This window comes from Lemur catta, chromosome 11 (genome assembly GCF_020740605.2).
Source record: "Lemur catta isolate mLemCat1 chromosome 11, mLemCat1.pri, whole genome shotgun sequence".
Classification (NCBI taxonomy): domain Eukaryota; kingdom Metazoa; phylum Chordata; class Mammalia; order Primates; family Lemuridae; genus Lemur; species Lemur catta.
The window spans coordinates 82,985,547-82,999,487 of NC_059138.1; the positions used below are offsets into that span (position 1 = coordinate 82,985,547).

General features: G+C 39.9%; 1 protein-coding gene across 2 annotated transcripts in view; it reads right to left on the reverse strand.

Moving 5' to 3' along the window:
• The window catches only part of AMPH (amphiphysin), a 222,960-nt gene that overhangs the window by 98,391 nt on the left and 110,628 nt on the right, over positions 1-13,941 (reverse strand). For both annotated transcript variants that reach the window (XM_045564376.1, XM_045564375.1), the window contains exon 3: positions 1,522-1,576. In XM_045564376.1, coding sequence (XP_045420332.1) covers positions 1,522-1,576 — 55 coding nt within the window. The remainder of the gene's footprint in view (positions 1-1,521; positions 1,577-13,941) is intronic.

Genomic DNA, 13,941 nt, shown 5'->3' on the forward strand with positions numbered 1-13,941 from the left:
GCATAAATACATTTTAGCTTAAAAATCAATTTCACTGATTTTTATTATTGTGACTAATTTTTCATTATTATTAAGATTTTCATTGTTTCATCATGTATTAACATATTTATAATTAATTTTACACATCCATATTCAAACTGTGAGAATAAATTTTTAGAAATGGAACTGCCAGTTCAAAAGACATGCCATGAAAAAAAAAAGAATACTCATTTAAAGGCTTTTGCCAAATTGCTCTCCAGAAAAGTTGCCCTACCAACAGTGCACTCCCCCCAGCTTTGCCAATGCTAGGTATTATGGTCTTTTTGCTTTAACATCTTTGAACATTTGGAGGAAAAATGACAGCACCTCCCTTTTGATTTTACTTACTATTCTTTGATTATTCATGAGGATAAGCATTTTTCACATTTATTACCCATCTACAGTTCCTCTTTGGCTAATTTTCTCTTCATATGTTCTACCCATTTATTATTTAATGAACTGATTTTCATTTAGTTTAATTATTGAATGCTTTATTTCTTGGTTCATTTTCACTAAATATGCTGTAAAAATGGCATTTTTTTAAACATAGAAGTTTTATGTATTTATGAGGTCAAATATTTCAGTTTTTATAGTGTCTGCCTTTGGGGTAATTTATTATAAATACCCTGTCTACCCAAGACTAGAGACCAAGTCTACTGTACTCCAGTACTTTAGCACATGTCTTTGTATACATATTTAAATCTTTACTATATCTGAAATTGGGAAGGAGGGAGTTGAGTGTGAGGTTGAGAATGGTTTTCTAAGTATCGGGCCAGTTTTCCCAAAACCCCTTGTCAGACGATCCATTCTCTCTCCACTAATCCCAAAATCTGCCTTATGATATATCATATTCGTGAGTCCCCCTTGGCTCGGACCCAGGACAAGGAGCATGGGATGGAGAGCAGGCACGGGCTGCACACACCTCCCTACGGCTCTCTCCCGCCCCTGCACTGGGTCATTTCTTTGCCTTGCACAGCTGAGCCCAGACATCAGCCCCACGGCCTCCCCATGCCCCTGCGTTGCACACTGGAAGGCCTGCAAGTGCTGCTGCCCCACGCAAGTCACAGGCCGTCCAGGGCCCCTTTCCTGATAACCCTCCCTCTGCCTCTGCCACCGCCCCTTGCCTCTTCCAGTGAGAGGGCTTCAGTGTGAGTCTGTGAGTTCCACTCTTGGGACATGCTCTCCCTCAGGATGTGAGCTGGCTGCAGCCTCTTTTAAACAAGGTCTCAGGCTCACTCTATCTAACAATCTTCCTAGAAATCTCTAGCATGTAGGTGGCATTTATTCTTAGTTTCCGGCATGAAGGCAGACATTTTTTCCTTGTAGATTCTGATTATCATTTCAATGGGAATTTGGGGTGGGTGGAATGGAACACCTGTGTTCAAGTACGCAGCCTGCCAGGAAGCCAAATGGCTTCGTAAATTAACACTCCATCCTGTCACTCATGAATTCCAAGAACAACCTGTGCTTGGTAACATGCAATAAACAACTCATACACATTACCTTTGATTGCTGCTAAATATCCTCGGAGTTCTCGCTGAAGTCTGGTACCCTCCGCCTGGAAGACACACAAGCACAGAGATGCTAAACATTTAGTCTTTATTTTGCATGCAAACACGTAAGAAACAATAAGTCACAAAGTTTCTATTGCCAGAAGCTCACTCTTGAAAAAACATAAATATGTGGACACAGAATAAACAAGGTAATAATGCCCATCTGTCTTAGGTATTTGCAGAGATTTTATTCAGCTTTAAAAAGCAAAAGGAAAAGGCAAGATTTTGCTAAGTAGAAAATATGATCCATGATGCAGCCTCCTGTGTATTCAAGAGCTATGGAGTATCTAGATTTTGACACATGGGTTACAATAGTAGGGAACTGATCACCACTGTCTAATATGGTAGCCGCATGTGGCTGTTGAGCACTTGCAATGTGGCTAATCCAAATTGAGATGTACTATAAGCACATTTTACATTTACAGTATAAGCATATTTTATATAACAAATTCCAAACAGTACAAAAAAACCTCATTAATATATTGTATATAGATTACGTGTTAAAATGACAATATTTTAGATATATGGAGTTAAATAAACTACATTGTTAAAATTAATCTCACCTGTTTCTTTTCACTGTTTTATAATGTGGCCACTAGAAAATTTTAAATTCTGTATGTAGTTTGCATTTTATTTTTATTGGACTGCACTGAAATAGATAAATTGTTAAACTGTAAATTTTGACATATGAATGCTTCTTTGGGTTTGAGTCCCCCTTAGAAACTCAGAGACTCTGTAATTTGGAGTTAATCCAGAAAATGCCAAGGAGTGGAGAAGAGGCAGGGAAGGGAATAAAGTCAATACAGGGGGGCATTACCATCAGGTTACCACTGCAGGGAACTGGACTTCAGTCTCTCTGGGGGAACCTGGGAGACAGTGTCAATCAAACACCTTATAGATGCCCTCACAAAGGGGCAAGGAAGGTGGGGTATTTATCTTCTGTCAATCATTGGTCTAGAGCTGCTCCTGGGGGACATTAATTCCCCAGTATGTCCATACAGGGACAGAGAGAGCTCCAGAAAGCAGAGAATGCCCTCAGGCAAAGAGTTGCCAATGTTGGCAGTTGCAAGTAAGTCTAGTGGGCTCAGAAAAGGCAGGTACAGGGCCATACCATGGGGCACCCACAGTATCTGCTATAACACTACAACTGGAAATAAAAAAATACATGCATTTTAACTGCATCATAATTTAACAAAATTGCAGAGAGTTGGCATACAGGACTCCACTTTGATTTCAACAATAAGACAGCAACTACAATAGTCATATTCAATTCAGTAAGTATTTGTATTTTCCCAAAAAGTAGTGGTGGGGGGAACCTCTTTCCTCAGTATATTACTACCTAGTAGGGGAACTAAAATAACTAAGCAAAAAATTTGCACTGCAAAGCAGATTATATTTAGCATTGCAACAGCCATTCAAAAAGTATTTTGATGTACAAAGCACAGACAAAAGGCTCATCATATTTAAAGATGGATAGTGATTAATAAAAAAAAATTCTGAAAAGAAGTGCTTATTTTAAGGCTATGCTGGACTCCAAAAAGGATGCTGGGTGAGGATATTTTGCACATGGCACTTGCATCACTCAGGTACAGTGACATTATTGCTATGAAATCTATGCAGTGCTCAGGTGAGGGTTTTTGTATTTGAGTTAAGTTCAGGTCATTTTTGCAGGTCCGTAAGCCCACATCCAATGAGATAAAAGTGTAGGGTTAATTCATTTGCTGGTACATATGAACATCAACCAGAATGGTTCTATTCAAAATGTCAAAACAGAAATCATCAAATTTCTAAACAATTGACTCCCTTTCCAGTGTCTCTATATGATTTTAAATCCAAACTCTAGGTTGCCCTTGTCTTGCTGAGCTGGTCAGAAACACAGTGTGATAGAAAACTGCTGTGAGCTAGAAGAAAAAGTAAATCATAGTGAAGTTCCAAAATAGCAGAGAACAGTAGAAAACTATTTCCAGGGAGAGGATAGGGGAAATGAAGAGAAAACACTGATGATAAACACTTGAGCAAAAGCAGAGGATGAAAAAGATCCAGACAAGTCAGGATGATGTCCCCTACAGCACCAAGAAAACACTTGGGAACAAAAGAAGTCGGTCTCTCACCTACTGAAGATCTATTATGTGACAAGCATATGTCACATTCTGAGTAAATAAAAAGCTGAAAAGATATGGCTTTGGGAGATTTGATTCTGGTCAATCTATGCTGCACCTCCCTACCAGATCTGTTCTGGGGGAGGATCATTCTTTCTGCTTCAGCAACATCAGGCTTGGCTGTGGGACTTGACTTGGCCAATGAAATGTGAGTGGAAGTGACATGTGCTACTTCCGAGCCAAAGCCGGAAAAGCCATCCCAGAGTCCCGCCATTTCTTTGTCCCAGCCATGAGCTCCGTAATGTTCCAGACAGGGGTGGCTTCTCCGACAACCTGGATCCCGGTGTAAATGGACCATGAAGCACAGGCTCCATTCACATTTTCATGAGTGAGAAACAAACCTCTGTTGTTGAAAGCCGCTGAGATATTGCTACCACAGCATAGCCTAGCCTGAATTGCCCCATACAACGGTTCATCATCAACAGTGAAACGCGGAAATGTGGAGCGGGCTGAAGTCTCACAACAACAACAAAAATTCCACTGGATTTAGGGAGCAGACAAGCACTGAAGGCATTTACAGAAACATTTCAGAAAGGAAATCAAATTAAAAGATTGAGGACCAAGCGGATGGTCAGCAAATGGAAGTTCAAGTGGTAGCCAAGTGATGGGAAGAGATAGAACAGTACTGAGAGACAGAAGTGAGGCTCCAGAATCATTTGTCCCAGCAGACAGCAGATCCTATAGAAAGAACAATATCTGAAATCAGGCATGTGATTTACCGGGACAGACCTGGACCCAAACTAAATCTAAAGCCTAAAGCCCTAAAAGATACAATGAGGAGGGTTTGAATCCACTAAAGCCACATTTCTCAAACAGGGTAAGCATAGAACGTAGGGGCACTTTATAATTTGTCTGGGGCCCATGACTACAAAATAAACCTAAAACTTCTCTCTGGAACATCAGTTTATTAAGGTGGAGGGGAGCAAATGGAAGAGAAACCATTTTACAACCACTAACCCATCTGTTATGAAGTAGAATGAAAAACTACAGGGAAATGAAACAGAACTTCACAGATGCCTCCTGCTCTCAGCTCTCTGCTTTCGGACCCTGCTGTACTGTCTGTGGTCTTTCCATGGCAAAGTGAGAGAGGCACCGAGCTAAGGCAGGCTCAAGTCTCACCTACAGGGATGCTTTCCCTCAGAAAAGTGTACAAAGCCAGCCATGAAAACGGACCATCTGAGCCACAGGATTGTTCAGAGTATCTGGGAATAGCAAAAAAGCAGCAGGGAAGAACATTATTTTCCCAAATATTCAAGAGGTAAAGATGTCAAATTAAACCCACAATTCAGTCATTGCTTTTTCTTTCAGAACCAGAAAGAAGAAGGAAATAATTCAGGCTCCAGCCCATACACCGGATTCATCTTGCCAAAGGCAAATACTGAAGGTTTCTAAAAAATGAAATAAGAATCCCAGAAGAGATTTTTAATAGAAGAATGGAAGAAAGTTTCAAATTGTACAATAATGGCTTAACTAAATGAGTTCAACTTGAGTAGATAAACTGGAAGCTTATTTATATGACTTTGTTCTTTTCCAATGATTAAAATTCTTAATTTTCCCCATGACTGTTAAGTTTTCATAAGTCACTCAGTAATAACCATATTGAATTTCATCTAAAATTCTGCCTGAATCAAAAATGTAAAAGACTCTGCAGAGAAATTCTTCAGAAACGTACCATAGAGTAGTTTCTTCTGCACAAAACCTATTGCATAACAACATTTCCTAACATCATCATTCTCCATAAATCACAGATGTTTTAGATCAACATATTCTTACAGCATTGCTTGGATTTCACAGAATTTGAAGTTCATTCCAAGTTCCTCTGAAAATGATCATTTCAGTAATTCAGCTGTGAATTGTACAGTGTGTGTATGTGTAAGTGTGCAGAAAACAGTTTCAAAGTTCTACACCCTTGGGACCACATGTCTGTATTTTCCATTCTTTTTCTTTATATCACTCTCTAGAAGACAAGATAAAATTATTATTGTATCTCCTGATCACACAGTCTTCAGGGCCCACAGCAATAGGAGTACAAGGGAGTCTATTATAATTAAGTTATCTGAATTGCCTAGTAATACTCTTCTTTGGACAAGATCTAAGCAGGATCTACCACCTACAAAATTTCTTGCCTTAGCATATAGTACAATAATACAGCTTTGGCATTGGTCAGAGGTTCTTTATTTTTTCAACTGAATCATTTATTAGTGTCAGGAGCTGCTACTTCTCAAGCCCAGCCGGCTCCCTAGGCCTCCCTTTCTTCCAACACAGCCTGGGGGAGTGGCTTGCTTTCCCTTCCTTGTTAAAGCTGTTCTCCCTACTCTCTCCCGTGGGGTCTCACACTCTCACGGGGCTGGGGAGAAGGATGCAGTCTCTCGGTTCCCTGTTTCCCAGCTGTCCTGAAAAACAAGCCAAGGTCATTTTGGCTCTCATTATGGAGACACCAAAAATTGACAGGCGTGCAAAAAGTATACATGGTTACAAAACCTTACAAAGGCCTGAGAATGACTGCCTTTACTAAAAACATCCTTTCATTCCCTTGCTGAAAGGTACCTCAAAGCTGTTGATTCCTTCTCTTACTCCTATGGGCACTACTCCTCATATCTGCCCCTAAGGATTAGAATGAAGTTAAAAATCTAATTAAGTAGTTAGAGAAACAGTGCAGCAGACACATAAGCAGGGAATATTTCAAAGATTGTTGTTACTCTGTACAAAGAAATCACATTCCATACCTAACTCAGTGTGTTTCCAACACATTGTTTGACATCAGGTTGGTTCTCAATAACACCAGTTCCTTAATTATTTGCACATATGTCTAGGAGTAGGGTGTGGGGTGGAGGGAGGGGTTCCCAGACAGGCTGGGCTCCTGGACAGCTGGACAGCTGGACAGCTCTCATTTGTGTCTCTTCAGCACCATGGACAGCCCACCACCCCCCCTCCCAGGCACCTATTGAGGATTTTTTAAATTTTTTATTTATTTTTATTTTTTTGTTTTGAGACAGGGTCTCTCTCTGTGGCCCAGGCTGGAGTGCAGTGATGCAATCATAACTAACAGTAACCTCAAATTCCTGGCTTCAAGTGATCCTCCTGCCTCAGCCTCCCAAGTTGCTGGGACATGACCATGACAGGCTAATTTTTTTAATTTTTTTAGAGAAAGGGTTTTGCTATGTTGCCTAGACTAGTCTTGAACTCTTGGCCTCAAGATATCCTCCTGCCTCAGCCTCCCAAAGTATTGGGATTATAGGCATGAGCCACTGCACCTGGCCCTCAAACACTTAAAGAATTAATCTGTGTAGTGTCAAAGGAGCAGCTAAAAGCACTATTGCATCAGAATTTCCTACTACACTCTGGAAACAGCATAGAAGAGTTACAGACAGACTTTTTCATAGTGAGCCAAGTCTCTGATAAGAATAGCTATCACAGACTCAGACACAAGAAGAGGGTCTCCAATTCCTAGAGCTATGGCCAACAGTCTCAGTCTCCCAGTGTTAAGTTCAAAAACAGAGCAGAATTAAGGTGCGATGAATGACATTTGAAAATTAGTGGGTCAAACTGTTTATTGTTTGAATACACTAAACTCTGAAGCATTAACAATTATATTCAATACGTATGCCTAGGACGTCAAGAGTCAATAAAGAGGTATAATTTTGTTAGCTTACCTTTAACTCAGTTACTTCTGCCCAGAAAAAAAAAAAAAGCCATAGTTGAGGCATTAATTTAATCGAATTAAATTGACAAAATACATCGAGGGAATCAATAATTTCTAAGGAACTACACTTAGGGAAGCAGCAACCACTGCACAGTTCAGGGGCACCATTCCTACACACTGCCTTGTGCATGGCACTGCTGGGCAGGGCCGGGTATCCCTCTTGTCCTGACTGCACTTGCAAAGCCAAAACCAGTGGATTTCACTGGTGAAGTTATGTGGGTCTGGCAAATTCTTTAAGGTAACAGGTGTTTAATACCCATTAAACAAGTAATAGCTTGTTGAATTGACATGATTATATGGTAAATGTAGTACTGATTTATTTTTATGGGTAACTTTTCTTATAAAAAGGGCAAGAATGACAGGAGAATGAAAACACCACATACATTATAGAAAATGTTTTCATCAAGGTGCCTCTATAGCTCAGAAACTAACTGTGAGTCGACATTTTAAAAAGGACTCATGGACAATGCAAGCAGCACGAAGAGATGTATGAAAAGTGGATCTGAGGAGACAGAACTTCACAAAGTTGAGATTTCACAAAGGTAAGTCCTATCATCTCATCTGTGATCATAAGCTCATACAAGTTCCCATAGTTACATTATTATTTTTGGCCTTTGCTGACATTTTTCTCTTGAAAATGGCTCAAGTAACCAATCAAAATTAAAATGGGCTCAATTTCTCAGAGTTCTGACAAGTTAACTCAATCTTGAAGGCAATGTTAATAAATTTGCTTCTCATTTTTGATGCTTTGCAGAAAATTAGATTATCAAGTAGATGAGATTTAATGAGGCCATAATCAGCACCTTGATTAACAGATGACTAATAAGATATAATATGTGAATCTACTTATGATCAAAGGCATTAAGCTCCTGAGCACTACAGACACTCTTGGTTTGTTAAGAAATAGCGCTCTCCCTATGACAAGTTCAAGTGCTGTTAAATTGGAAGATGGAAGTTTTTCAAAAGCAAAATCATCAGGATGTCTGAAATTTACATTTCCATTTCCTTGCTTTGAGTTCTTTGTAGAAACAGGAGCTGTCATTAAGAACCCAGCAGTTATTTCATAAAACAATTTCTCTGATTTTTTGGATTTCCTCTTCGCAGATATTATTAACGGAGAAGATGAAAGACTGAGAGGAAATAAGAGTGAATGGTCGAATCATATTCCTGGGATGATGGGGGGTAGTGCGCAGAACAGGGACATCAAGGAGAACATCTCAGTTTCCACAATTTTATCCAAGGCCCATGGCCCAATTTCCAACTATCCCTGTCTCAACTCCAGGAGTTGTATAATCTGAAAACAAAATCTAACATACTTTCTACCTTTCAACAAAACAAAATTAGAAAGCTAGCTAATAATCGCATATACCATTGCTCCATTTATTTACTTTAAGCCAACTAACGACTTTATGCAAGTCTTCATTCAGATCTTCTGGAAAAACTAACCCATTGCATGTGCAAGGGGATAGAACTGCCTACTTAGAACTATTAAACCATCAAAGTATGCAGACTGGATACATTTATTGCTTGAGTTTGTGCCCCATGAAAAGCCACTCATTTGTGTGTGTGTGTGTGTGTGTGTGTGTGCACACGCACGCGCATGTGTGTGAAGAGATCTGACTTATACAGTACATTAGGGGCATCATTTAAATATCTTTTCAACCTTTACTTTACTAGTTAGAGCACAGTGTTTAATATATTGGTGGAAGGGGTAGGGGTGGGGTGGGGAGCTGACCCCCAAACCAAGGGAAACTTTATAGGAGTCCCACCCTGACAACAACTCTTCCTGTAGCTTATTGTTCAGGGTCCTCTTCTGTGGGTATAGATGCCAACTCTATCTACAATGTTCTACCATGACCAATTGGGCAGGATGTACAGGTGTTAGAAAAACAACTGCTACGTCAAGGTACAGAGATGCATTATTAATGCTAGCGAAGGAAGTGCCTCAGCTATCATTACTGCATGCACAATATAATATTCACAGTGCTTCCAACACTGTCATTTATGATGTCTGTATTAGTTTGCCTGGACTGCCATAATAAAATACCACAGACTGGGTGGCATAAAAAAAAAAAAAAAAAAAAAAACGGGTTCATTTCCTGACAATGCTGGAGGCTAGAAATCCAGGATCAAGGTACAGGCAGGGTTGGTTTCCCCTGAAGCCTCTCTCCTTGCTTTGCCGATGACCACCTTCTCACTGCGTCCTCACATGGCTTTCTGTCTGTGTGTGTGTGTCCCTGTTGTCTCTCCTTCTTCTTATGACACCGCTCCTGTTGGATTAAGTCTCACCCACATGACCTCATTTAACCTTAATTATCTCCTTAAAGGCCCTATCACCAAACACAATCACATTCGGAGGTACTAGGGGTTAGGACTTCAAGATAGGCATTTTGGGAAACACAATTCGGTACATGATTAAACAGTGTCCTCAAAGGAACCCTTTCATATGGCAATATGACCACAAAGTCTAACACTTACTGAGTAGTCACTTTATTCCAGGAACCGTCCTAAGTATCACAACTCTAATAATTCCTAATCCTCACAATAACTCCATGAGGTTGGCACATTTTTCCAAGTGAGAAAATGGAGGCACAGTGGCTGAGAACTTGCCCCAAGGCACACATCTAACAGATGGAAAGCCAGAATCTGAATCCAGGTAGTGTGATTATTTAAGTCCAACACCTGCCTCAAGAGCCCAGATGCCTGTCCTCTGCTCCCTCCCACCTCTGTGCCCCAGGGTACAAAGACAGGGATGCCGGAAGATGAGGGATGAGGTTGTCCCATAAGCAGCTTGATCCTTGGACTTCAACAAGGATAATTTAACTAAAGGCACCATTCTCTGTGCTCTCAGGATACAGTCCTCATACACACAAATATCCCAACTGTTCACCAGTTTTTCTCAAAAGCTCACAACCCCACAGGGTTTATTCCATGTGATTCACATTGCATAGTGGTTAAGTCTGTGGGTCTCTAGCATCACACTGTCTGGATCAAAATCTGAGCTCTGCTGCTTCTACTGTGCAACATGGTGCATGTTACTCAACCTCTATAGGCCTCTGACTCCTCATCTGTAAAATGAGTACTCACTTGCTTGCACTGTCATGAAGGTTGAGGGAGACAGTTCATGTAAAGTATCTGCTGAGTACCTGGTGCATACCACGCATTCAGTAAATGCTGGATGTCACTATTATCATTCCACCCAATACTTTTTAAATGATAAACTGTGCAAAGAGTAGGTGTTTTGTAAATGTCTAATGAAGCTAAGTTCTGCTACATGTTGCAAAGGAATATCTTCATGAGGGATATACAAAACCTCCCTGAAACAAGCTGCTTGGAATTTATGCTTCCTTGTTTTGTATTTGTACTTCTAAGTACCAAATACACAATCAAGATTTTCAGAAATTTTTTATACCCTTAAATGTTGCAGTAATAGAGGGCTCCAGAGTACACAAGAATAATTTATGCAGATGTATAAGAACCACTTAACAGTGGATATGAGAAAAATCAAGCCAATATAATAAATTACTGCCTGAGGAAACAAGAAAACATGAATACCAACGGCCAAAAGAATAATCAAGTTCATTTCTAAAATGAAAGTTTTTATGACATATACTCAGTTTTGTCACATGTAAAGCAGAATTATAATTATAGATTGCTATTAGAATCAAGTAGACAGTGTACAAAGCACTTTATAAATACCAAAGCTCTACTTAAAGAAAGTCTTAATAATAAAAATACTTTATCACTGCATTTGTCTAAGCCAGTTTAATGGGGGGTGGAAATTTGGAAATTTTTAAAGCTTCTCAGAAGATTTTTATAATTAATCAGGTTTGGGAACATATTCAAGTAGATGTGCAATTAAGGAAACCAATGTATTTACTCTATCTGTGTAATCTCACATTTGCATACAAGTTTCATCATAGGATGTCTTCTTAGAGACATAAGTCAAATGTGTGACCTGATTCAGAAGTCTAGAGTAAGACCCAGGAATCTTTATTTTTAAAATGCCTCCAGATGATGGCTACTGGGAACTTCAACTGTAATTTTTCACTGTGTCCATCACTTAATGGGCACTGAGTGTGTTGATGGACACTCTAATATATAGCTCTAGTATGAGATTCCTAAAAAAAAAAAAAAAACACTTGGCCAGGCACAGTGGCTCATGCCTATAATCCTAGCACTCTGGGAGGCCAAGACGGGAGGATCATTCAAGGTCAGGAATTCAAGACCAGCCTGAGCAAGAGTGAGACCCCCATCTCTACTAAAAAAAATAGAAAGAAATTAGCTGAACAACTAAAAATATATAAAAAGAATTAGCCGGGCATGGTGGAACTTGCCTGTAGTCCCAGCTACTCAGGAGGCTGAGACAGAAGGATTGCTTAAGCCCAGGAGTTTGAGGTTGCTGTGAGCTAGGCTGACGCCCTAGCCAGGGCAAAAGAGCAAGACTATGTTTCAAAAAAAAAAAAAAAGGCAACACTTAAAAACATGTTTGGCTCCAGGTTTCAGTCAGTCACCATAAGACATTCCTCCTAACACATTTCCTTCATTCAGATTGCTACCCAAATGTCAAAGTCAACAATGGGAATTATAAAGTGACTTATGAGAGAGAATCACCATCGATGGAGTCAATAAAACTGATGCAAATCTGATAACCAACTGCAGCTCATTTATGCAGATGTTCAAAAACTGTTCCAGGCAGTCTCCCTGAGCTGGGATGAGAGATATGCCTAATTCTCTGCATCCCATTACCAGAACCGTACAGTCAACCTGGGGATCATTCAGAGAGGAGCATTCACGCTAGAGAACGAGCTTCCTTCATAAGGGGAAGTGGAAAATAGATGGAATTGGTCTCTAAATGAATGCTGAGGAATGGAATACTAAACCCTTCCCAGATGGCATGGTTAATTAATATTGTAATGTAAAATACAATTAAAAGTGGATAACAGAGTAGGATAGATAAAAAGAAACCTTCAGAGAAATAACATGAAGAGCGTCCTATAAGAGTGATTTCTTAAATTGGGAACAGGCACCATAGGAAATGGCACAAACAGTGATGCCTGGAACATCTATAGCTTGACTGGGTCAAATTTTTGTTCAGTTTCAACTAAACCTTTTGATTTTGATAGGCCAGAAAGACTTATTCTTCCTGATGGAATAAAATAAGAGTAAAAATGTTAGCAGATGAACAAGTTCTCCAACAAATGTAATAAGTTTGGTTTTTTTTTCAGCATATTATGGGGGTACAAAAGTTTAGGTTACGTATATTGCCCTTGACCCCCCTCAGTCAGAGCTTCAAGCGTGTCCATCCCCAAGACAGTGCACATCACACCCATTATGTATGTATACACCCATCCCCTTCTCCCCCCCACATCTGCCCGACACCCAAAGAATGTTATTCCTAAATGTGCTCTTAGGTGATGATCAGTGAAACCAATTTGATGGTGAGTACATGTGGTGCTTATTTTTCCATTCTTAGGATATTTCACTTGGTAGAATGGGTTCCAGCTCTATCCAGGAAAGTACAAGAGGTACTATATCACCATTGTTTCTTATGGCTGAGTAGTACTCCATGGTATACACATACCACATTTTATTAATCCACTCACATATTGATGGGCACTTGGGTTGTTTCCACATCTTTGTAATTGTGAATTGTGCTGCTACAAACATTCGAGTGCAGATGTCTTTTTTATAGAATGTCTTTTGTTCTTTTGGATAGATGCCCAGTAATGGGATTGCTGGATCAAATGGTAGGTCTACTTGTATCTCTTTAAGGTATCTCCACATTGCTTTCCACAGAGGTTGCACTAGTTTGCACTCCCACCAGCAGTGTATGAGTATTCCTATCTCTCCACATCCACACCATTGTTGGGACTTATTGTAATAAGTTTTTGATTAAATTCTTCTATCTGGCACCATGGACAGCAACACCCTAATGGTCACATGAAGCAGGCAGACTCATTTTGCCAATGAGCAAAGAGGTTTAATGGACACAAAATAAATAGAAAGACAGTAGGTAAATGCAGAAAAGTTGGAAGAGCAAGGGCCAATACATTGCACTGATACCTGCAGGTTTCCACTATCTGCTCCCTCCCACAGAAGTCAGTTGTATTAGCAACCATGGTGAGTAATACTTACTAAAAAAGGACTCTAAGTCAAGATTATATAAAGGAAACACATCTTTTCACAAAAATATATTACAAAGGAGAGTGACAGTCTTAAGAGCTTAGTGGCCAAATTCCTTTGGTCTTTGGCCACATAGTGACTACAACTACATATACATCAGTTAAACTAAGAATCTCCTTAGCCAACCACGTTGGCTCACAACTATTTAGCATTCTGTGTGAGCAACTTTACACAGGGAGGGCTCCTGCACCAACAAACAGCAGCCACCCATTGAGCTTGGGGACTCCAGCTGGAAATGGGATTGTGGGAAGCTGTGGAAATCATTTTTTTCTAAGAATACCAAGGGGGCCAAGAGTACACTCATATGCTAATGTTAAGTGAT